This window comes from Chiloscyllium punctatum, chromosome 18 (assembly GCF_047496795.1).
Source record: "Chiloscyllium punctatum isolate Juve2018m chromosome 18, sChiPun1.3, whole genome shotgun sequence".
NCBI lineage: Eukaryota > Metazoa > Chordata > Chondrichthyes > Orectolobiformes > Hemiscylliidae > Chiloscyllium > Chiloscyllium punctatum.
The window spans coordinates 68134222-68156358 of NC_092756.1; the positions used below are offsets into that span (position 1 = coordinate 68134222).

Here is a 22137-nt window from a genome sequence, read left to right on the forward strand (position 1 = left end):
GGGGACAAAGTTTAGTGTAGAAACAATGGGAATAGTCCTGCATTGATAGCAGACACGGTTGATGCGAGGTCAGATCCAGTGACATATAAAGTTCTGGTAGGTGTGACCATCCTGAACAATCACGTGGACCATGTGAAAGCTGTAAACTCGCAGATGGTGTGGGAGCAAAATGCGCCCAGCTCCTTGATAGCCTTTCTGACTGAACCCGTGCATTCTCCCTCTCCATCAAGCATTGAAGATACCTCTGAATCTGAGATAGACATAACAGATGTCGCTGCCTTGACACCTTTACTGCCTGAAGAAGTGAATGAATTGTTTCTGAGATTCTGTGCATTACATACCATCTGGGTCAGAGGCAGAGTTGAAGAAATCTGACCCAGTGCCAAAACGCCCCAGGAGGAGATACAAAAAGAAACTGGCCAATGTTCTCAGACTTACCTGGGGGTGGGATGTTGTGTTTGTAACCAGGTCATCCAGGTGGACCTCATAGAATATGAGTTCCCATACTGGAGCTGTTAATCTGGTTAAAACAGGGACCCCGGCTGATATATAAATAGATGTGTCAGAGATTCTCTGGGAGCTGGCTCTGAGGAATCTGGATCAATGTCAAGATCTTTTCATGTGTAAATAAAGGGTGACTTAGTGATGAGATACTGACTTCTGTGGAGTTATATCAATATGCCTCTGCCAGTCATCTTAAGCTTGTGAAAAATCCCAATACAGATTCCCCTGGTTCTCAAATTGCTAAGTAAAAACGATAGCAACTTTGAATTAGAGGAGTCTAGGGGTCATGATGTGTCTGAACTAAATCTGCCAACTCTTGAAAGGTTTAAGTATCTGGTGCCTCAAGGAAAGCTCAGCACATAATATCGGAAAATGTGGTCTTACAGTCATTTTTATCTGTCAGCAAGTGCTCCCTGTTTGGACCAGATTAACAGGTCCACCTAGCTGACCTTGTTACAATCATTACACCATACAATTTTGTTGAACTTTCAAAATGAACTTTGCTGTACCTCAACCAATCAGATGATGCAAATCAACCAAAACTTCTGAAATAATTCATATCAGCACTTACCAGGATAGAACCCAGGCGTCATCATTCTGAAATATGTCACCCTTGCATTGTGTGGACCATGCAATACAAGAAAGAAACTGCCCAGCAGACAAGATGTATCCCCAACTCATTCTGAACAAAGATGTTATTGAAACTCATCTTGCCTGAAATAGCACTAACTGCTCACCATTTATCTTATACGAGTGACCAATAGTCTTAACCTGAGGCATAACAATCTGGTAAGGATCTACTTACCATAAATAAAAATCCATCTGCTAGGAATCCAACACCTACTCTAACATCACAGTTAATGCTAAGCCTGCCTCAAGTCTCAACCTCTTCAGAACCAACGGATCAACATCATCTTGCTGAGCTTCCATTAAGTTCAAAAGGAATTCTGAAAATTCAGCCAACTGCATCCACACAAATATGGAACAAAACTTCCATTGTACACTGATTTTCAGGACTCAGTCACACAAATTGATGTCAATATATCTAACTTTTAAACTACTGTCACTTGTAAACTCTATTTTCCTCTTCCTCCTTTCTCTTTCTTGATGGCTTACATGTGTGTCTGTGTGTTGTGTTGTGACAATCATCATCTGGGTGTGGGTGTATGGATAAAACATTTTTTTAACCCGAAAGAGAGTTTATTGTGAGCCATTTAAAAATTGAACTTCAATGATAGAGTTTGAGGAAAGACAGAAACAAGAAGAGAAATTGCTGGAAGATCTCAGCAGGTCTGGCAGCATCTGTGTAAAAACAAGGACTGCCAATGCTGGAAACCAGATTCTAGTTTAGAGTGGTGCTGGAAAAGCACAGCAGTTCAGGCAGCATCCGAGGAGCAGGAAAATCGACGTTTCGGGCAAAAGCCCTTCATCTATGGAGAGGAACTTTTTGGGTCCAGTGACCCTTCTTCAGAACTGAACTCAAAACGTTAACTCTGATTTCTCTCCCCAGATACTGCCAGACTGCTGAGATTTTCCAGCAATTTCTCTTCTTTTTTCTGATTTCTGGCATCCGCACTTCTTCAGATTTGGAGGGAAGACAGCAAGGATTATTTCAAAAGGGAAAAGAAATACGAGAAATGAAAATCACTGTTGCATACAGTCAAAAGAAGGGTAAAGCAAACAAAAATCAATTCACCGCTCCCTATTGTCTGCAATATCTTAAAGATATAGCAAGAAAATGCAAATTAAAGCAGCATTTTCCTAAAATCGTACTGTGGCTACCATGGCACTATGTTGCCATGGCACGTTGTGAATCTATAGGCAGAGTTAATCTACAAAATCCAGAAAGACCTCATTAGATCCACAGGCTGTTCCTAACATTTTTTATGGGCTCACTAATACGTTACTCAGTGACCTAAATGATTAACAGTGAATACAACAGCATTAAAATAGATCATTTAAAGTGGTGGAATACCCCATACATTTTTATGGATTTAGCATTATTTGCTACTTAAATATTAAAAGATTAAATATAACTGAATTTTAGAGTGTGTCTCATTAAAAACAAATCATTTAATCTCCAAGCTTGTCAAACGTACATCTAATGTGAATCCTGGAGTGGATTTTACATAGGCACTTAATGTTGTTGCTGCAAATTCACATTACCTATCATAAATTTTTGCAATACGTAGTTCACCTCGCCCTTTTCGTAGACTGATTCTTGTAGTAGATGCGTGAGCCAGAATATGACCACCAATTGGTTTTTTTGGATCTGCCTGGAAACTTGGTAAGACATCAAGGAACAAAAATCAATTATAAGAAAAGATGAAACACTGCTAACTAACTGTGAAACCATAACAAAAATATAAACTAGTGGAAGTTGTGAACACAAACATGCTCTTCACTTCAGCTCCTCTTGAGCGGTCAGATTTAAGTAACAGTGGTTCAACAAAACATCAAAAGTGCCCAAGATTACATTTAAAGCTATTTCTAGTTTAGCAATCTCAGATGTGCCTGTCTGAGTCCAGCTGATATGCACTGACTGGTTTCTGTGCAGTCAGTGCATATCAGCAAGAGGCAGAAGCTGCAATTTAATTTTTAACCAATATTTAATTAAGAAATTAATGTTTTGATTGTATTCATAGAAACCAACTGTTTCGAAGTACAACTCTCTGACCTGTACAAGCAAAAGGTCTAGGGATCTATTAATCCCATAAGTGATGTTGGGAAGGATGTGCAGGTTAGGCGTATTAGCCATGTTAAATTGCTCATAGTGTCCAGGGTTGTGCAGGCTAGGTGGATTAGCCATGAGAAATGCAGGGTTACAGGGGTAGTGTAGGAAGTGGGGCTTGGTGGGCTGATCTTCAGTGAGCTGGTGTGGATTCAATGGGCCGAATGGCTTGCTTCCACGCTGTAGAGATTCTAGAGTTCAATGTTGGACGTGAATTTCTCTGATGATATGTAACTGCATTCTTACAGAATGTATCTCTCATTAATTTCAATTACTGTTTCACCATGCTAAACATTAATGTTAAATTACGAATTGTAAATGGCTTGTTATATATTTAAGAAAATACAAATAGCTTGTACCATTGTTAGTACTTGTAAACGTTAACAACTTTAGTTTTATATGTGGTGAATTTAAACCAAATCTACAAGACTATAACAAAATAGCTTTCCTAAATGAGATCAAACTAAATTTGTTTGCAAAGGCAAAAAAGATATATCTACATTAGTGTTAGAGGTGACCACAATTCTGTGACTTTCACCTTGGTTATGGAGAGCGATAGGTGCGTGCAACAGGGTAGGTTTTACAACTGGGGGAAGGGTAAATATGATGCTGCAAGACAGGATCTGAGGAGCATAAGTTGGGAGCATAGGCTGTCAGGGAAGGATGTCGTTGAAATGTGGAACTTTTTCAAGGAACAGATACGACGTATCCTTGATATGTATGTACCTGTTAGGCAGGAAAGAGATGGTCGTGTGAGGGAACCTTGGTTGACGAGGGAGTTTGAATGTCTTGTAAAGAGGAAGAAGGAGGCTTACATAAGGTTGAGGAAACAAGGTTCAGACAGAGCGTTGGAGGGATACTGGATAGCCAGGAGGGAGCTGAAGAAAGGGATTAGGAGAGTTAAGAGAGGGCATGAAAAATCTTTGGTGGGTAGGATCAAGGATAACCCCAAGGCCTTTTATGCGTATGTGAGAAACATGAGAATGACGAGAACAAGGGTAGGTCCGATCAAGGACAGTAGTGGGAGACTATGTATTGAGTCGGAAGAGATAGGAGAGGTCTTGAATGAGTACTTTTCTTCAGTATTTACAAACGAGAGGGACCGTATTGTTGAAGAGGAGAGTATGAAACGGACTGGTAAAATAGAGGAGATACTTGTTAGGAAGGAAGATGTGTTGGGCATTTTGAAAAACATGAGGATAGACAAGTCCCCCGGGCCTGACAGGATATATCCTAGGATTATGTGGGAAGCAAGAGAGGAAATTGCAGAGCCATTGGCAATGATCTTTTCGTCTTCACTGTCAAGGGGGTGGTACCAGGGGACTGGAGAGTGGCGAATGTTGTGCCCCTGTTCAAAAAAGGGAATAGGGATAACCCCGGGAATTACAGGCCAGTTAGTCTTACTTCGGTGGTAGGCAAAGTAATGGAAAGGGTACTGAGGGATAGGATTTATGAGTATCTGGAAAGACACTGCTTGGTTAGGGACAGCCAGCACGGACTTGTGAGGGGTAGGTCTTGCCTTACAAGTCTTATTGAATTCTTTGAGGAGGTGACCAAGCATGTGGATGAGGGTAGAGCAGTGGATGTAGTGTACATGGATTTTAGTAAGGCATTTGTTAAGGTTCCCCATGGTAGGCTTATGCGGAAAGTCAGGAGGCATGGGATAGTGGGAAATTTGGCCAGTTGGATATAAAACTGGCTAACCGGTCGAAGTCAGAGAGTGGTGGTGGATGGTAAATATTCAGCCTCGAGCCCAGTTACAAGTGGAGTTCTGCAGGGATCAGTTCTGGGTCCTCTGCCTGTGGGAGTGGCTGTTTGTAATTTTTATTAATGACTTGGCAGAGGGAGTCGAAGGGTGGGTCAGTAAATTTGCAGACGATACAAAGATTGGTGGAATTGTAGATATTGAGGGGGGCTGTTGTCGGCTGCAAAGGGACTTAGATTTGATTCAGAACTGGGCTGAGGAGTGGCAGATGGAGTTCAACCCTGTCAAGTGTGAGGTTGTCCATTTTGGAAGGACAAATAAGAATGCGGAATACAGGGTTAACGGTAGGGTTCTTGGTAAGGTGGAAGAGCAGAGGGATCTTGGGGTCTATGTTCATAGCTCTTTGAAAGTTGCCACTCAGGTGGATAGACCTTGTAAGAAGGCCTATGGTGTATTAGCGTTCATTAGCAGAGGGATTGAATTCAAAAGTCGTGAGGTGATGTTGCAGCTGTACAGGATCTTGGTAAAGCCACATTCGGAGTACTGTGTGCAGTTCTGGTCGCCTCATTTTAGGAAAGATGTGGAGAATTTGGAGAAGGTGCAGAGGAGATTTACCAGGATGTTGCCTGGAATGGAGAATAGGTCATACGAGGATAAGTTGAGAGTGCTAGGCCTTTTCTCATTGGAACGGCGAAGGATGAGGGGTGACTTGATAGAGGTTTATAAGATGATCGGGGAATAGATAGAGTGGACAGTCAGAGACTTTTTTCCCGGGTATAACAGAGTGTTACAAGGGGGACATAAATTTAAGGTGAAGGATGGAAGGTATAGGGGGGATGTCAGGGGTAGGTTCTTTACCCAGAGAGTGGTGAGGGCATGGAATGCGCTGCCTGTGGGAGTGGCAGAGTCAGAATCATTGGTGACCTTTAAGCAGCAATTGGATAGGTACATGGATAGGTGCTTAAGCTAGGACAAATGTTCGGCACAACATCGTGGGCCAAAGGGCCTGTTCTGTGCTGTATTGTTCTATGTTCCATGTAATAATGGAAAGATGCTTGTCAGACTGGAGGCCTGTGACTAGTGGAGTGCCTCAGGGGTCGGAGCTGAGCCTATTATCTGTGTTATCTATATCTATGATTTGGATGAGAATGTACAAGGCAAGAGTGGTAAGTTTGCAGATGACACTAAAATAGGTGGTATTGGGGCAGTGAGGAAGGTTATCAGAAATTGCAGCAGGACCTTGATCAGCTGGGGAAGTAGGCTAAGAAATGGCAAATGGAGTTTATTATAGATAAGTATGAGGTATTGCATTTTGTAAAGTCAAATCAAGGTAGGAGTTTCATGGGTGAATGGCAGGGTCTTAAGGAGTGTAGTAGAACAGAGGGACCGTGGAGTTCAGGTGCACACGATTCACAGGTAGACAGGGCCGTCAAAAAATTTTTTAGAACACTGGCCTTCATCAGTCAGGGCATTGAGAATAGAAGTTGGGAAGTTATGTTGCAGTTGTACAGGACATTGGTGAGGCCACACTTGGAGTATTATGTTCAGTTTTGGTCACCTTGCTCGAGGAAGGATGTTATTAAATTGGAAAGAGTGCAGAAGAAATTTACAAGGATGTTACCAGGACTCAAGTTATAGGGAGAGCTATGACTTTTTCTTTACAGCATAGAAGACTGCAGGGGGGATCTTACATAAGTGTATAATTTCATGAGAGGCATAGATAGGGTGAATGCACTCAGTCTTTTTCCCAGGATTGGGAAATTGAAGACTAGAGGGCATCAGTTTAAGGTTAAAAGGAAAAGTTGCCCTGAGGGGCAACTTTTTTACACAGAAGCTAGTAGACATATGGAATGAGCTGCCAGCGGAAGTGGTTGAGGCGAATACAATAACAACATTTGGAAGGCACTTGGACAAGTACCTGGATGGGAAATGTTTAGAAGGACATGGGCCAAGTGCAGGGAAATGGGGTTAGTGTTGATGGACATTTTGGTTGGCATGGACCAGTGTGGACCAAAGGGCCTGTCTCTGTGCTGTAGGACTCTTTAACCCTAAGACTCTATTAACTCAAAAAGCAAGATTCCCTTCCAAATAATCCACAAAATTGAGTTCTTAAAAAATAGTCCTGATGGACACAGTAAGGCAATTTGTGAAATCTGCATCTGCAAGCATGAGTTCCTGTCTAGAATCATAGAATGGGGAGAAAGTGAGGACTGCAGATGCTGGAGATCAGAGCTGAAAATGTGTTGCTGGAAAAGCACAGCAGGTCAGGCAGCATCCAAGGAGCAGGAGAATCGACGTTTCGGGCATCAGCCCTTCTGGAGGAAGAGAGCTTCTTCAAGGAAGGCATCCTTGCAAGAGGATTCACAGTAGGTTAAAATTTTCGAGGAGAAAGTGAGGACTGCAGATGCTCGGATGCAAGGATGCTTTCCTTAAAGAAGCTCTCTTCCTCCATCTGCAGTCCTCACTTTCTCCTTGAAGATTTTAACCTACTGCGAATCCTCTTGCAAGGATGCCTTCCTTGAAGAAGCTCTCTTCCTCCAGCTCTGATCTCCAGCATCTGCAGTCCTCACTTTCTCCTCGAAGATTTTAACCTACTGCGAATCCTCTTGCAAGGATGCCTTCCTTGAAGAAGCTCTCTTCCTCCAGCTCTGATCTCCAGCATCTGCAGTCCTCACTTTCTCCTCAAAGATTTTAACCTACTGCGAATCCTCTTGCAAGGATGCCTTCCTTGAAGAAGCTCTCTTCCTCCAGCTCTGATCTCCAGCATCTGCAGTCCTCACTTTCTCCTCGAAGATTTTAACCTACTGCGAATCCTCTTGCAAGGATGCCTTCCTTGAATAAGCTCTCTTCCTCCAGAAGGGCTCATGCCCGAAACGTCAATTCTCCTGCTCCTTGGATGCTGCCTGACCTGCTGCGCTTTTCCAGCAACACATTTTCAGCTAGAATCATAAAATCCCTAATGTGCAGAAACAGGCTGTTCTGCCTATCGGGAGTATCCCACCCAAACCCAGTCCCCTCACACCCTAATCCAGTCCCCTATCCTAACCCTCTAACCCTGCATTTACCATGACGAATCCACCTAACCTTGCCATCCCTCGACACTATGGAAAATTTAGCATGGACAATCTAGGTACCCTGCATATCTTTGGTCTGTGGAAGGAAACCAAAGCGCCCAGCAGAAGCCCATGGAGGCACAGGGAGAAAGTGCAAACTCCACAGAGACAGACAGTCACCCAAGGCTGAAATAAAAGCTGGGTCCCTGGCGCTGTGAGGCAGCAGTACTAACCGCTGATCCACCTTGCTGCCATGGGATTTATCTGCTGCATTGTGTTGGGCTTTGGCACTTGCACTCTATTCGTTTAGTTGTTGCAAACTGTTGGGGTTTTGCTATGCAAGATTTGTAAGATTAGCTTGTGTAAGACTTCCAAGCAAATGTAATTTTGGAAAGATAGAAAATATGCTGCACTTTGTGCCTGTAGAACTATAGATAATACACCTGCTGCTATTAACAGTTAGGATTTCAATATACATAATTGTACTTTGAGTAATAAAACACCCCACAATTACTCTAATTGTTGGAGTATTAGGAGTATAGAGCTGTTATCCATGCAAAATGTTAAGGACTATTCACTGAGTAAGGGAAGTTCAAGTGAAACCCACCCTGTTCATTAGCTACATGCAGATTCGGAGTCAGTTTCTGAATATCAGATGACTTTCAGGTCTATTTCTCCATCACTTTTCTGTACACACATCCATCATCATTAGTAAACAAGTAAATCTAAAAAAAACTTACAGCAACATATTTGAAGTACAAATGCAAATAAGATTAAAATTAATCTGCAGACCCTCAGTGAATGAGGATTGAGTTCACATAGACAACACCTTTATCTAATCAGTCACTTTTTATTTTCTATATTATGAAGCTGTATGTGTATTGTACCTTTAAGAGAGAGTGAAAGCTGCCAAGGACTTCACAAGCACATAGTGCGCTGAAAAATTTAAAAATGTAACATTTGGCTGTGAAACAAATAGCTGAGCTGTTGCTATGGTACACAACAAATTCTAATTTGGCCAGATTCGACACAGCTGACTGGTTTTGAAATTTGATTTTTTTGCAAATCTTAACTGGGGGTTTTTATCAGATAAGTACATTGTCATGAGTGGGACGTAGACACATTGATCAGACAAAGAAGGTTTACAGTGTAGAAAGTTGTTTTCAAATGTTCTTTGTCACTCATACTTATCCAGATTATGAGGCGAGGTGAACTTTTCTGTATTTTGGATCAGAGTGGTACTGGACAAGCACAGCAGGTCAGGCAGCATCCGAGGAGCAGGAAAATCAACGTTTTGGGCAAAAGCTCTTCATCAGGAATGGAAGCAGGAAGCCTCCAGGGCAGAGAAATAAATGGGAGGTTGGGGGGGGCGGTGTGCTGGTGAGAAGGTAGCAAAGAGTACAATAGGTGAGTGGGGGTGGGGATGGAAGTGATAGTTCAGAGGGGAGGGTGGAGTGGATAGGTTGGAAGGGAGATTGGCAGGTAGGACAGGTCATGAGGACAGTGCTAAGCTGGAAGGTTGGAACTGAGATAAGGTGGGGGGGGGGAGGGGAAATGAGGAAACTGGTGAAGTCCACATTGACGCCCTGGGGTTGAAGTGTTCTGAGGTGGAAGATGAGGCATTCTTTCTCCAGGCATCGGGTAGTGATGCAGCTGCGGTGGAGGAGGCTCAGGACCTGCATGTCCTTGGCAGAGTTGAAATGTTGGGCCACAGGGCTGTGGGGTTGATTGGTCCGGGTGTCCCAGAGATGTTGCCTAAAGCGCTCTGCGAGGAGGCGTCCAGTCTCCCCAATGTAGAGGAGACTGCATCGGGAGCAACGGGTACAATAAATGATATTGGTGGAAGTGCAGGTAAAACTTTGATGGATGTGGAGGCTCCTTCGGGGCCTTGGATGGTGGTGAGGGGGAAGGTGTGGGCGCAGGTTTTGCAGTTCCTGCGATGGCAGGGGAAGGTGCCAGGATGGGAGGGTGTGTTGTTGGGGGCATGGACCTGACCAGGTAATCACGGAGGGAACGGTCTTTGTAGAAAGCGGAAAGCGGAAAGGGGTGGGGAGTGAAATATCTCCCTGGTGGTGGGGTCCGTTTGGAGGAAATGTCGGCGGATGATGCGGTTAATGCGAACGTTGGTAGGGTGGATAGTGAGGACCAGGGGGGTTCTGTCCTTGTTATGGTTGGAGGGGTGGAGTTTGAGGGTGGAGGTGCAGGATGTGGATGAGATGCGTTGGAGGGAATCTTCAGCCACGTGAGAAGGGAAATTGTGATCTCTAAAGAAGTAACTTTTCTGTTTGTCTCGTTTAAATTAGCAGAAGGGTTTACCCTGTGTCGTGACACCTAATTGAGTGTGTGGGTAAACACATGGAAGATGCAGTACAACATAGTAAATTTTAAGTTTTACATTTTGAATGGAATAAACAGAAAAGCAGAGTATTATTCAAATCATGATATATAGGAACTGTGCATTGTGTGATTTGTGTTTGGAAAATGGTATGTTGGCCTTCATCATAAATGGATTTAGTTTAAAAATTGGGACATCTTACTTGTAGTTACATAGGGCCTTGGTAATACCACACTGAGTGTTGCATGCAGTTTTGGTCTCCCTATCTTAGAGAGAATATGCTTGCCACAAACGGAGTTAAGTGAAGGTTCACTTGACTGATTCCGGGATGGCAGGGCTGATATATGAGGAGAGATTCTCCAAACCGTGATACCTAGGACTCTGCAATTGGATTCTTGCTTTTCTGATCCACAACCACAATCAGTAAGGATAGGTGACAATATAAACCTCCATGATTATCCTCGACACCCATGCCATACAAGGCTGCGTACTCAGACCCTGACTATACTCCCAATACACTCACGACTGTGTGGTTAAATTCTGATACAGAGATTTGTAAAATCATGAGGGGAACAGATGAGGTGAATAGCAAAACTAGAGTTCAAAACTAGACAGCATAATTTTAAAGTGAGGAGAGAAAAATTTAAAAGATTTCTAAGGGACAACCTTTTCACACAGAGGGTGGTTCATATGTGGAATGTACTGCCAAAGGAAGCGGCACAGCTACAACATTTAGAAGGTATTCGGAAAGGTGCAGGAATAGAAAAGGGTTAAAGGAATATGGCTGAAAATGTGTTGCTGGAAAAGCGCAGCAGGAACTGGTCTTCCTGGGAGCAGATGCGGCGGAGAGGAAGGAATTGGGAATATGGGATGGCATTTTTACAGGGGGCGGGGTGGGAGGAGGTTTAGTCTACCTGGTTTACTAACACCTTCCACCCCGAGCTCAAATTTACCTGGACCGTCTCAGACACCTCCCTCCCCTTCCTAGACCTCTCCATTTCTATCTCGGGCAACCGAATCAACACAGACATTTACTATAAACTGACCGACTCCCACAGCTACCTCGACTACACCTCCTCCCACTCTGCCCCCTGTAAAAACGCCATCCCATATTCCCAATTCCTTCGTCTCCGCCGCATCTGCTCCCAGGAGGACAAATTCCAATACCGAACAACCCAGATGGCCTCTTTCTTCAAAGACTGCATTTTCCCCCCAAACGTGGTCGACGATGCTCTCCACCGCATCTCTCCACTTCCCGCTCCTCCGCCCTTGAGCCACACCCCTCCAATCGCCACCAGGACAGAACCCCACTGGTCCTCACCTACCACCCCACCAACCTCCACATACATCGTATCATCCGTCGTCATTTCCGCCACCTCCAAACGGACCCCACCAACAGGGATATATTTCCCTCCCCTCCCCTATCAGCGTTCCGAAAAGACCACTCCCTCTGTGACTCCCTCGTCAGGTCCACACCCCTCACCAACCCAACGTCCACTCCCGGCACTCTCCCCTGCAACCGCAAGAAATGCAAAACTTGTGCCCACACCTCCCCCCTTACTTCCCTCCAAGGCCCCAAGGGATCCTTCCATATCCGCCACAAATTCACCTGCACCTCCACACATATCATTTACTGCATCCGCTGCACCCGCTGTGGCCTCCTCTATATTGGGGAGACAGGCCGCCTACTTGCGGAACATTTCAGAGAACACCTCTGGGACACCCGGACCAACCACCCTGTGGCTCAACACTTCAACTCTCCCTCCCACTCCACCAAGGACATGTAGGTCCTTGGACTCCTCCATTGCCAGACCATAGCAACATGACGGCTGGAGGAAGAGCGCCTCATCTTCCGCCTAGGAACCCTCCAACCACAAGGGATGAACTCAGATTTCTCCAGTTTCCTCATTTCCCCTCCCCCCACCTTGTCTCAGTCCCAACCCTCAAACTCAGCACCACCTTCCTAATCTGCAATCTTCTTCCTGACCTCTCCGCCCCCACCCCCACTCCAGCATATCAGCCTCACCTCATCACCCTCACCTTAACCTCCTTCCACCTATCGCATTTCCAATGCCCCTCCCCCAAACCCCTCCTCCCTACCTTTTATCTTAGCCTGCTTGGCACACTCTCCTCATTCCCGAAGAAGGGCTCATGCCCGAAATGTCGATTCTCCTGCTCCTTGGATGCTGCCTGACCTGCTGCGCTTTTCCAGCAACACATTTTCAGCTCTGACCTCCAGCATCTGCAGTTCTCCCTTTCTCCTTAAAGGAATATGGGCCATGCATTGACAAATAGGACTCGTTTAATTTGGGAAACATGGTCAGCATGGTTGAGTTAGACCAAGGGGTCTGTTTCTGTGCTGTATGACTCTATCTCTGAACTCTAATTAGGAATTTAAATAGTATATTGTAATATTACTGGACTTGTAATCCTAGACTAATGTATTGTAGATGTAAGGTCAAAATCTACCGCAGGACCTGGTTAAAATTTAAATTCAATAATTTAATTAATCTGGAGCAAAAGAAACAATCTCAGTAAACTACCCTAAATATCCATTAAGTTCACCTCACCTAAGTGAGGAAAAGTATTTGTTATTTTTAAGACTTAATTGTAACTCTAGCTACATAGCAATTAGTTAACAATGACTTTTAACTGCTCTCTGAAATGGTGCCGTAAATCAATAATTTGTGACAAGCTGCTTTAAAAAAGTTGAAAAAGAATAAAACCAACCATTCCACCTGACACTTACTGAAGCACTGGGAATAACAAAAGCATAGAGGCGGCACAGTGGCTCAGTAGTTAGCACTGCTGCCTCACAGCACCAGGAACCCCGGTTTGATTCCAGCCTCGGGTGACTGTCTGTGTGGGCATGTCCTCCCCGTGTGTGCGTGGGTTTCCTCCGGGTGCTCCGGTTTCCTCCCACAGTCCAAAGATGTGCAGGTCAGTGAATTGTCCATGCTAAATTGCCCAAAGGGTTAGGTGCATCATTCAGAGAGAAATGGATTTGGGTGGATTACTCTTTGGAGGGTCGGTGTGGACTTGTTGGGCTGAAGGGCCTATTTCCACATTGTAGGGAATCTAATGCCATATCTTCCTGCAAATACTAACTAGGGGAGATATTATTGTATGAGAGAATGCTAGCTTGGCATATTAAATCAGATACTCAGAGTTTCTGCAGATACAATAGACAAGAGTAAGATGGTTCTTTAGACAGTGAGCCTGAGGAATTTTTAATGGAGAATAAGAATATGATACAAGTTGAACAAATATTTTGTGGTGTCTTCATTGTAGAAAGCATAAATAACGTCTCTAAAATCCATTGTAAATCAAGAGTTGAAAGGGAGTGATGAACGAAAACAATTGCAATTACCGGAGAAATTATTAGAACTAAATGCTGACGCATCCCCAGAATCTGATGGACTTCATCCTGGGTCTCAAAAGAAGAAGCTGCTGAGATAATTTTTCTTACAATTTTCCAAATATTCCTTGGATTCTGGAAAGGTTCCAAATTAGAAAGTTGTAAATATGATTCATCTATTCAAGAAAGGAAGAAGTCAGAAAGCAAGAAATTAAAGGCCAGTTAACCTTAAATGGAAAATGGTAGAATCTATTATTAAGAGCATTATAGCAAGCTTCTAAGAAAATACAGAGTCAACATGACTTAGTGAAAGGGAAATTGTGCTTGACTAAGAGTTCTTTGAAGTAATAAGCAAAGTGGAGGAATGGGACTTGCAGGTGTGGTGTACCTGGATTGTAAAAGACATTTATTAAGATACCACATCAAACGTTGCTGCACATTAAGAGTTCAGTGTGGGAGTAACACAGCAGTATTGTGAGAGGATTGTTCATCGAATCCCTATCATATAGAAAGACACCATTTAGCCCATCAAGTCTGCACCAACCCTCTGAAAAGCAGAGACTGCCCTGTAACCCTGCATTTACTATGGCTAATCTACCTAGCCTACACATCCCTGGACACTACAGACAATTAAGCATGGTGAATCCACCTAATTTGCGTGTCTTTCAACCATGGGAGGAAACTGGAGCACCCATCAGAAAACCATGCAGACACAAGGAGAATGTGCAAGCTCCACACAGAATCAAACCCGGGTCCCCGTGAGGCATTTTACAGGAAGCAGAGAGTGGGGATGAATATTTAATTTTCAGATTAGCAAGCCGTAATTAGTGTAGTGCTGAGGGGTTGAGTACTGGGACCTCAACCATTTACAATATACAATTTCCTACACTTACAATATATGCAATGATCTGGATGAAGGAAATGATTGCTAAGTTTGCTGCTGACAAAGAGACAAGTAGCAGAGTAAGTTGTGAAGAGGACATAACGAGTCAGTGGGTAGAAGAAGCTATAATATGGGAAAATGTGAACTTGCCTACTTTGACACAAAGGATAGAAAAGCTGAATATTATTGAAATGGGGAGTCTGCAATACTCTAGTACAGACAGATCAAGGTATTCTAGTATCACATGAACTACAAAATGTTAATATGCAGATGGGGAATCTAATCTAAAAATGGGAAGTTTTCATTTATTGCAAGGGGACTGCAATATAATTGTAATGATATTTTGAACATTCTATTGGGAACTGCTAGACTACTGTGTATAGTTTTGGCTTCCTCACTTGCAAAAGGATATATCCTCACAAGCAATAGAAAGAAGCCAATCTTCCAGTTATGGTGCCACATCAAAGGTTATTGCAGGAAATAAGAGTTCAGGGTGGAAAATGTAACACACTGGCAAGAATAGAAGAATGGCTAGCTAACAGGAAATAGAGAGCACATTGAAAAATACAGCACAGGAACAGACCCTTTGGCTCACCATGTATGTGCTGACCATGATGCCATTCTAAACTAATCCCATCTGCCTGAACACGATCTGTATCTGACTATTCCCTTTCTGTTCATGTGTCTATCTAAATGCCTCTTAAACTTGGGAATATACTTGCTGCTACCACCTCCCTCTGCATTCCACTTAGCAGCTTCTGTGCAAAAAAAACTTTTCTTGGACATTTCCTTTAAATCTTTCCCCTTAAACCTATGCCCCCAAGAATTTAACATTTCCACCTTAGGAAAAATACTAACTAGCGACCCTAAGCATGCCAGTCGTAATCTTATTTTCTTCTATCAGGTCACACTTCAGACTCTGACACTCGCGAAAATAATCCAAGTATTTCCAACCTCTCTTATACAAATACATCCCAATCCAGTCAACATCCTGGTAACCCTTTTTTGCACCCTCTTGGAAACCTCCACATTGCCTTCTGTAGTGTGGTGACCAGAGCTGCACACAATACACCAAATGTGGCGTAACTGAAGCCTTATACAGCCACAACATGGCTTGCCAACATTTATACACAGTGCCCTGACTGATAAAGGCAAGCAGGCTGTAAACATTCTTTGCGATAGGTGGAAGGAGGTTAAGGTGAGGGTGATAGGCCGGAGTGGGGGTGGGGGCGGAGAGGTCAGGAAGGAGATTGCAGGTTAGGAAGATGGTGCTGAGTTCGAGGGTTGAGACTGAGACAAGGTGGGGGGAGGGGAAATGAGGAAACTGGAGAAATCTGAGTTCATCCCTTGTGGTTGGAGGGTTCCTAGGCGGAAGATGAGGTGCTCTTCCTCCAACCGTCATGTTGCTATGGTCTGGTGTTGGAGGAGTCCAAGGACCTGCATGTCCTGGGTGGAGTGGGAGGGGGAGTTGAAGTGTTGAGCCACAGGGTGGTTGGTCCGGGTGTCCCAGAGATGTTCTCTGAAATGTTCCGCAAGGAGGCGGCCTGTCTCCCCAATATAGAGGAGGCCACATCGGGTGCAGCGGATGCAGTAAATGATGTGTGTGGAGGTGCAGGTGAATTTGTGGCGGATATGAAAGGATCCCTTGGGGCCTTGGAGGGAAGTAAGGGGGGAGGTGTGGGCGCAAGTTTTGCATTTCTTGCGGTTGCAGGGGAGGGTGCCGGGATTGGAGGTTGGGTTGGTGGGGGGTGTGGACCTGACGAGGGAGTCACGGAGAGTGTGGTCTTTTCGGAACGCTGATAGGAGAGGGGAGGGAAATATATCCCTGTTGGTGGGGTCTGTTTGGTGGTGGCAGAAATGACAACGGATGATACAATGTATGTGGAGGTTGGTGAGGACTAGTGGGGTTCTGTCCTGGTGGCGATTGGAGGGGCGGGGCTCAAGGGCGGAGGAGCGGGAAGTGGAGAAGATGGGGTGGAGGGCATCGTCAATCACATCTGGGGGGAGATTGCGGTCTTTGAAGAAGGAGGTCATCTGGGTTGTTCGGTATTGGAACTGGTCCTCCTGGGAGCAGATGCGGCGGAGACGAAGGAATTAGGAATATGGGATGGCATTTTTACAGGGGGCAGGGTGGAAGGAGGTGTAGTCTAGGTAGCTGTGGGAGTCGGTCAGTTTATAGTAAATGTCTGTGTTGATTCGGTCGCCCGAGATAGAAATGGAGAGGTCAAGGAAGGGGAGGGAGGAGTCTGAGATGGTCCAGGTAAATTTGAGCTCGGGATGGAAGGTGTTGGTAAAGTGGATGAACTGTTCAACCTCCTCGTGGGAGCACGAGGCAGCGCCGATACAGTCATCGATATAGCAGAGGAAAAGGTGGGGGGTGGTGCCAGTGTAGCTGCGGAAGATGGACTGTTCCACATATCCTACGAAGAGGCAGGCATAGCTGGGGCCCATGTGGATTCCCATGGCTACTCCTTTGGTTTTTGTTTGGGGTACCCGCATGGGCCCTAGCTATGCCTGGGGCCAATCAGGGAGCCCTGACTGACAGATATAAACAGGAAATTCAGAGTCCCCTCAGTCTAGTCAGTCACTGACTCTGTGCTGGCTGGTATTACAGTCAGTATGTTACTGTTAGTTTTGGCTTCCCCTCTTTTTTGGAGGGGGAAACTTGATTTCTTAACTGGCTAAATTATTTAGCCAGCTTGTTAACTGGCATTCCTTTCAGTGAGGACTGATTGTTAAACTCCTGATGCACATAATGTGTTTCAGGTGTAACTCAGTTCTCATTAGAGGATTGTTGTTTCTTTTTTTACTCTTTTTTTTGAGAAAAGGACAATGTTAATTTTGTGGTAGTGCTTAGCCCTTGGACTCTAGTTTCTTTTGTTTTTTGCATGTGTTTTCACTTTCTATTGGTGTTTGGACTGAGCCCTTGTGGAAGACATACATTTCACCAGAGGAGCTGTTCCTGTGGGGAGGCCTAGCCCTGGGACTGGGCCTCTGAAGATTGAACACCTGTCTGTGTGCTGTGAGGTGAGCAGTGCTGTATCCTGGAGTTTGGGAGAAGACCTTTACTTCAGGAGTGGACCAAACCCCTGTGAGTTAACTGCACCTGTACTATGTACTGTGTTCCTGTGAGTGGGCCTGGCTATCCAAGGCTGGACCAGGACTCCAGGGAGACTGAACACCTGTGTGCTGTGGGATGTGCATTTGCTGCCTTCAGGAGTGGACTCTGCCTTTGGTTGTGGACTCTGTGTTTAGCAACAGACTCTGCAGTTTGGAGCGGACTCTATTTCTGAAATTGCACATTGTATGCTGGAGTAGAATGTAAGTAAGCATTAAAGAGACAGTTACTCACTACAGAATTCTTAGCCTCTGATTTGTCCTTTATAGTAACAGCTGGAAAATGTGTTGCTGCAAAAGTGCAGCAGGTCAGGCAGCATCCGAGGAGCAGGAGAATCGATGTTTCGGACATAAGCCCTTCTTCAGGAAGAAGAGCTTATGCCTGAAATGTCGATTCTCCTGCTCCTTGGATGCTGCCTGACCTGCTGCGTTTTGTCAGCTCTGATCTCCAGCATCTGCAGTCCTTAGTTTCTCCTTGTAGTAACAGCACATATAAGGCTAGTCCAGTTCAGTTCCCATCAATGATCATCTGCAGGATGCTGATCATTGTGGATTCAGTGATGGTAAGGCCACATTATCTGGCATGAATGTTACTTATCCTGTTTCAGCCCAAGCCTGAATATTGTCTTGGTTTTACTTCATAAGGACATAATTTACAGTTCTCTGAAACTGAATCAGACTATGTCTCATGGAAGGAATTGTGTGCAGCAAGTCCACATCACTGGGAAGTGGGCCTGTGTTAGAAGGGTAGCAGTGGTGGGAGATAAAAACTGGCAGCAGAGACCCCCTTCAATTACCCACTAGAGCTGAAGAATAATGCCAATGAAAAACTGGTAGGTGATTGGTGGGTGTTTTCTCGATGTCTCTTTTGATTGGCAAAGCAATTTATATCAGCAGACGATATTACAGCTGAACAATGTTAGAAAATTTACTTTTAAAATAAAATTCAAATTAATTAACTAAATATAATTGAGATGGTTGGGCAGATGATGTATTGCAGTTGTAGTATGTTGGAGCTGGTAGACAATGGAGAAATACATGGTGACCAAATCTGTAGCAAGTGTTAGTTGCTCAAGAAACTCTGGCTCAGGGATGATGACTTGTCTGAGCTGTGGGTGCTCTAACATGTTGGGGAGGGGAGAATTGTCTGGATACTGTGGCTCAGGAGACGGGGAGACAATGGCTTAGTGCTAGTTTGACTATTAGGCCAGAGACTTGGATAATGTTCTGGGGACCCAGATTCAAATCCTGCCACAGCTGCTGGTGGAATTTGAATTCCATAAACATCTGGAATTACGAACCTCATGATGACTATGAATCCATTCCTAATTGTCAAGGAAAAACCCATCTGGTTTACTAATGTTCTTTAGGGAAGGAAACTACCATCCTTACCTGGTCTGGCCTACATGTGACTCCAGATAGACAGCAATGTGATTGACTCTTAACTGTCCTCTGGGTGATAAAAGTGCTGCCTAGTCAGCGATGCCCTCATCCCATGAATGAATAAAAAAAGTCACACCTTTTGCATTACAGGTAGTTCTCCTATAAAGCAGTACTTGTATTCCCGTGTGATGCCTTGTTATAGAAAATCACACAATAGAAGCAATGGGGCCTATGGGGAAAAAAGGGTTAAGGACTCCAGTTTAGCAAACCTGTCCATTTCACACTAAAGATAATTTCCATTTTATTGTGCAGAACTACTACTGCTGGGTCAAAGTCTTTGAACTCTTTTCCTATTAGTATTGTGTGTGAACCTACACCAGCTGGACTGCAGCAATTCATATTTAATCTTTCCTCAGAAAAGCCTTCTTTGACTTGATATTCAATTTTATAGAGTCATACATTCATTTTATCTCATTATAGTTCTGTTAAGTATCTTAGGATTGTTTTTCAGCATCAAAAGTGCTATTCACTCTAAGTTGTGGTGAACACCTGTTTAGTCAGTATCATAAAGATTAAGGGAAATCATAGATGTTTAGCTCTCTTGGTTTGCTTCCTTTCCCAACTCTGGTTGATCATGACTCAAAATTAACCAAATTAAGTCTGTGTTGCTGGAAAAGCGCAGCAGGTCAGGCAGCATCCAAGGAACAGGAGAATTGACGTTTCAGGTATGAGCCCTTCTTCAGGAATGAGGAAAGTGTGCCCAGCAGGCTAAGGTAAAAGGTAGGGAGGAGGGACTTGGGGGAGGGGTGTTGGAAATGCGATAGGTGGAAGGAGGTCAAGGTGAGGGTGATAGGCTGGGGTGGGGGTGGAGAGGTCAGGAAGGAGATTGCAGGTTAGGAAGGCGGTGCTCAATTCGAGGTTCATCCCTTGTGGTTGGAGGGTTCCTAGGCGGAAGATGAGACGTTCTTCCTCCAGCCGTCGTGTTGCTATGGTCTGGCGATGGAGGAGTCCAAAGGACCTGCATGTCCTTGGTGGAGTGAGAGGGGGAGTTGAAGTGTTGAGCCACGGGGTGGTTGGGTTGGTTGGTCCGGGTGTCCCAAAGGTATTCTCTGAAACGTTCCGCAAGTAGGCGGCCTGCCTTCCAATATAGAGGAGGCCACATCGGATGCAGTAAATGATGTGTGTGGAGGTGCAGGTGAATTTGTGGTGGATATGGGAGGATCTGCCACAAATTCACCTGCACCTCCACACACATTTACTGCACACAGACAGGCCGCCTACTTGCAGAACGTTTCAGAGAACACCTCCTGGGACACCCGGACCAACCACCCCGTGGCTCAACACTTCAACTCTCCCTCCCACTCCACCAAGGACATGCAGGTCCTTTGGACTCCTCCATCGCCAGACCATAGCAACACAACGGTTGGAGGAAGAGCGCCTCATCTTCTGCCTAGGAACCCTCCAACCACAAGGGATGAACTCAGATTTCTCCAGTTTCCTCATTTTCCCCTTTTCCTTCCCTCCCACCCCCCCCATCTTTTTGTCTCAGTCAAATCCCTCAAACTCAGCACCGCAATCTCCTTCCTGACCTCTCCGCCCCTCACCCCCACTCTGGCCTATCACCCTCACCTTGACCTCCTTCCACTTATCGCATTTCCAATGCCCCTCCTCCCTACCTTTTATCTTAGCCTGCTGGACACACTTTCCTCATTCCTGAAGAAAGGCTCATGCCCAAAATGTCAATTTTCCCCTGCTCCTTGGATGCTGCCTGACCTGCTGCGCTTTTCCAGCAACACATTTTCAGCTCTGATCTGCAGTCCTCACTTTCTCCTCCAATTAAGTCTGTGCCTACCTCATGGCAGCTCCTGGATCCGCAGTCATCTGATTGGTAACAAACACTGCCACATTATATTCTGCAAAAGGATGAATAAAAAATTATTCTTTTGAACAGCTGGTTTTACATAAAACTCTAATTCTGGAAAGTAAAGTCTGGCTCAGAAATCTTAAGTCACATTTCTAATAAGATCAGAGTGTGGAGAAATTGTATGTCTTCTTTCGCAAGTAAGAATTGAAACAATCCAGAAATAGTTGGACAGTTTGTTACTGGATTATTTGAAAAACAAGTATCCAGGTACAATTCTTTTTGCTCTAGTCAAAGTGCTATGGTAAATGTTTATACCCCAACAGTACCCATAACCAAAATCAACTAACACCACTGCCAAATAATTAAACATTATGCCTTCTCATCTCTATGGCTTTTATCACATAGACAGATCACTGCAAAAAGGTGATAAAAGGAGAAATCGGGCTGACTTAGGGCCAAAAAAATGGATTGTTATATGGAGGCAGGGGTCATAGCTGAGATACTGAATTAATACTTTACATCTCTTTTCCCAAAGAGGATGCTACTGAGAATGATTTAGGATTGATGAAGATGAAATATTGAACAGGCTGTCAGTATTTGAAGTTGACAAGTGCAGGGACCTGATGACCAGGATGTTGAGGGAATTAAGAGTAGAAATTGCAGAGGCACTGGCCATTATTCTTCAGTTTAAATTGCAAATTTTTACACTTGTTCAAAAAGAGATCTAAAGATCAGACCTAGCAACCAAAATGTAGTTTAACCTTGGCTCTGGGAAACTTCTAGAAACAATAATTCAGTACAAGGCTGATCTGATTGCATTTGCACATTCATGTTTGGCACAGTGGTTAGTGATTAGCACTGCTATCTCATAGCGTCAATGACCCAGGTTCAATTCTTCCCCTCAGGTGACTGTGTGTGTGTAAAGTTCACACATTCTCCCTGTGTCTGCGTGGGTTCCCTCCAGGTGCTCTGGTTTTCTCCTACAGTCCAAAAAGGTGCAGGTTAAGTGAATTTGCCATGCTAAATTGGTCATTGTGTCCAGGGATGGAGGCTAGGTGAATTAGCCATGGGAAATGGAGGATTACGGGTATAGGGTGGCAGGTGGGTCTGGGTGAGATGATCTTTGGAGGATCAGTGTGAACGTGATGGGTCAAATGGCCTGCTTCCATATTGTAGGGATTCTAACAGACATGTGAGCAAAGCT

At 44.5% G+C, this 22137-nt stretch overlaps 1 protein-coding gene across 1 annotated transcript in view; it reads right to left on the reverse strand.

Annotated features, from left to right (window-relative positions):
- dmc1 (DNA meiotic recombinase 1) overlaps positions 1-22137 on the reverse strand; it is a 190276-nt gene that overhangs the window by 21865 nt on the left and 146274 nt on the right. Inside the window, exons 12-13 of the mRNA XM_072588265.1 lie at positions 20922-20982; positions 2671-2787 (exon numbers count right to left, since the gene is read on the reverse strand). Coding sequence (XP_072444366.1) covers positions 2671-2787; positions 20922-20982 — 178 coding nt within the window. The remainder of the gene's footprint in view (positions 1-2670; positions 2788-20921; positions 20983-22137) is intronic.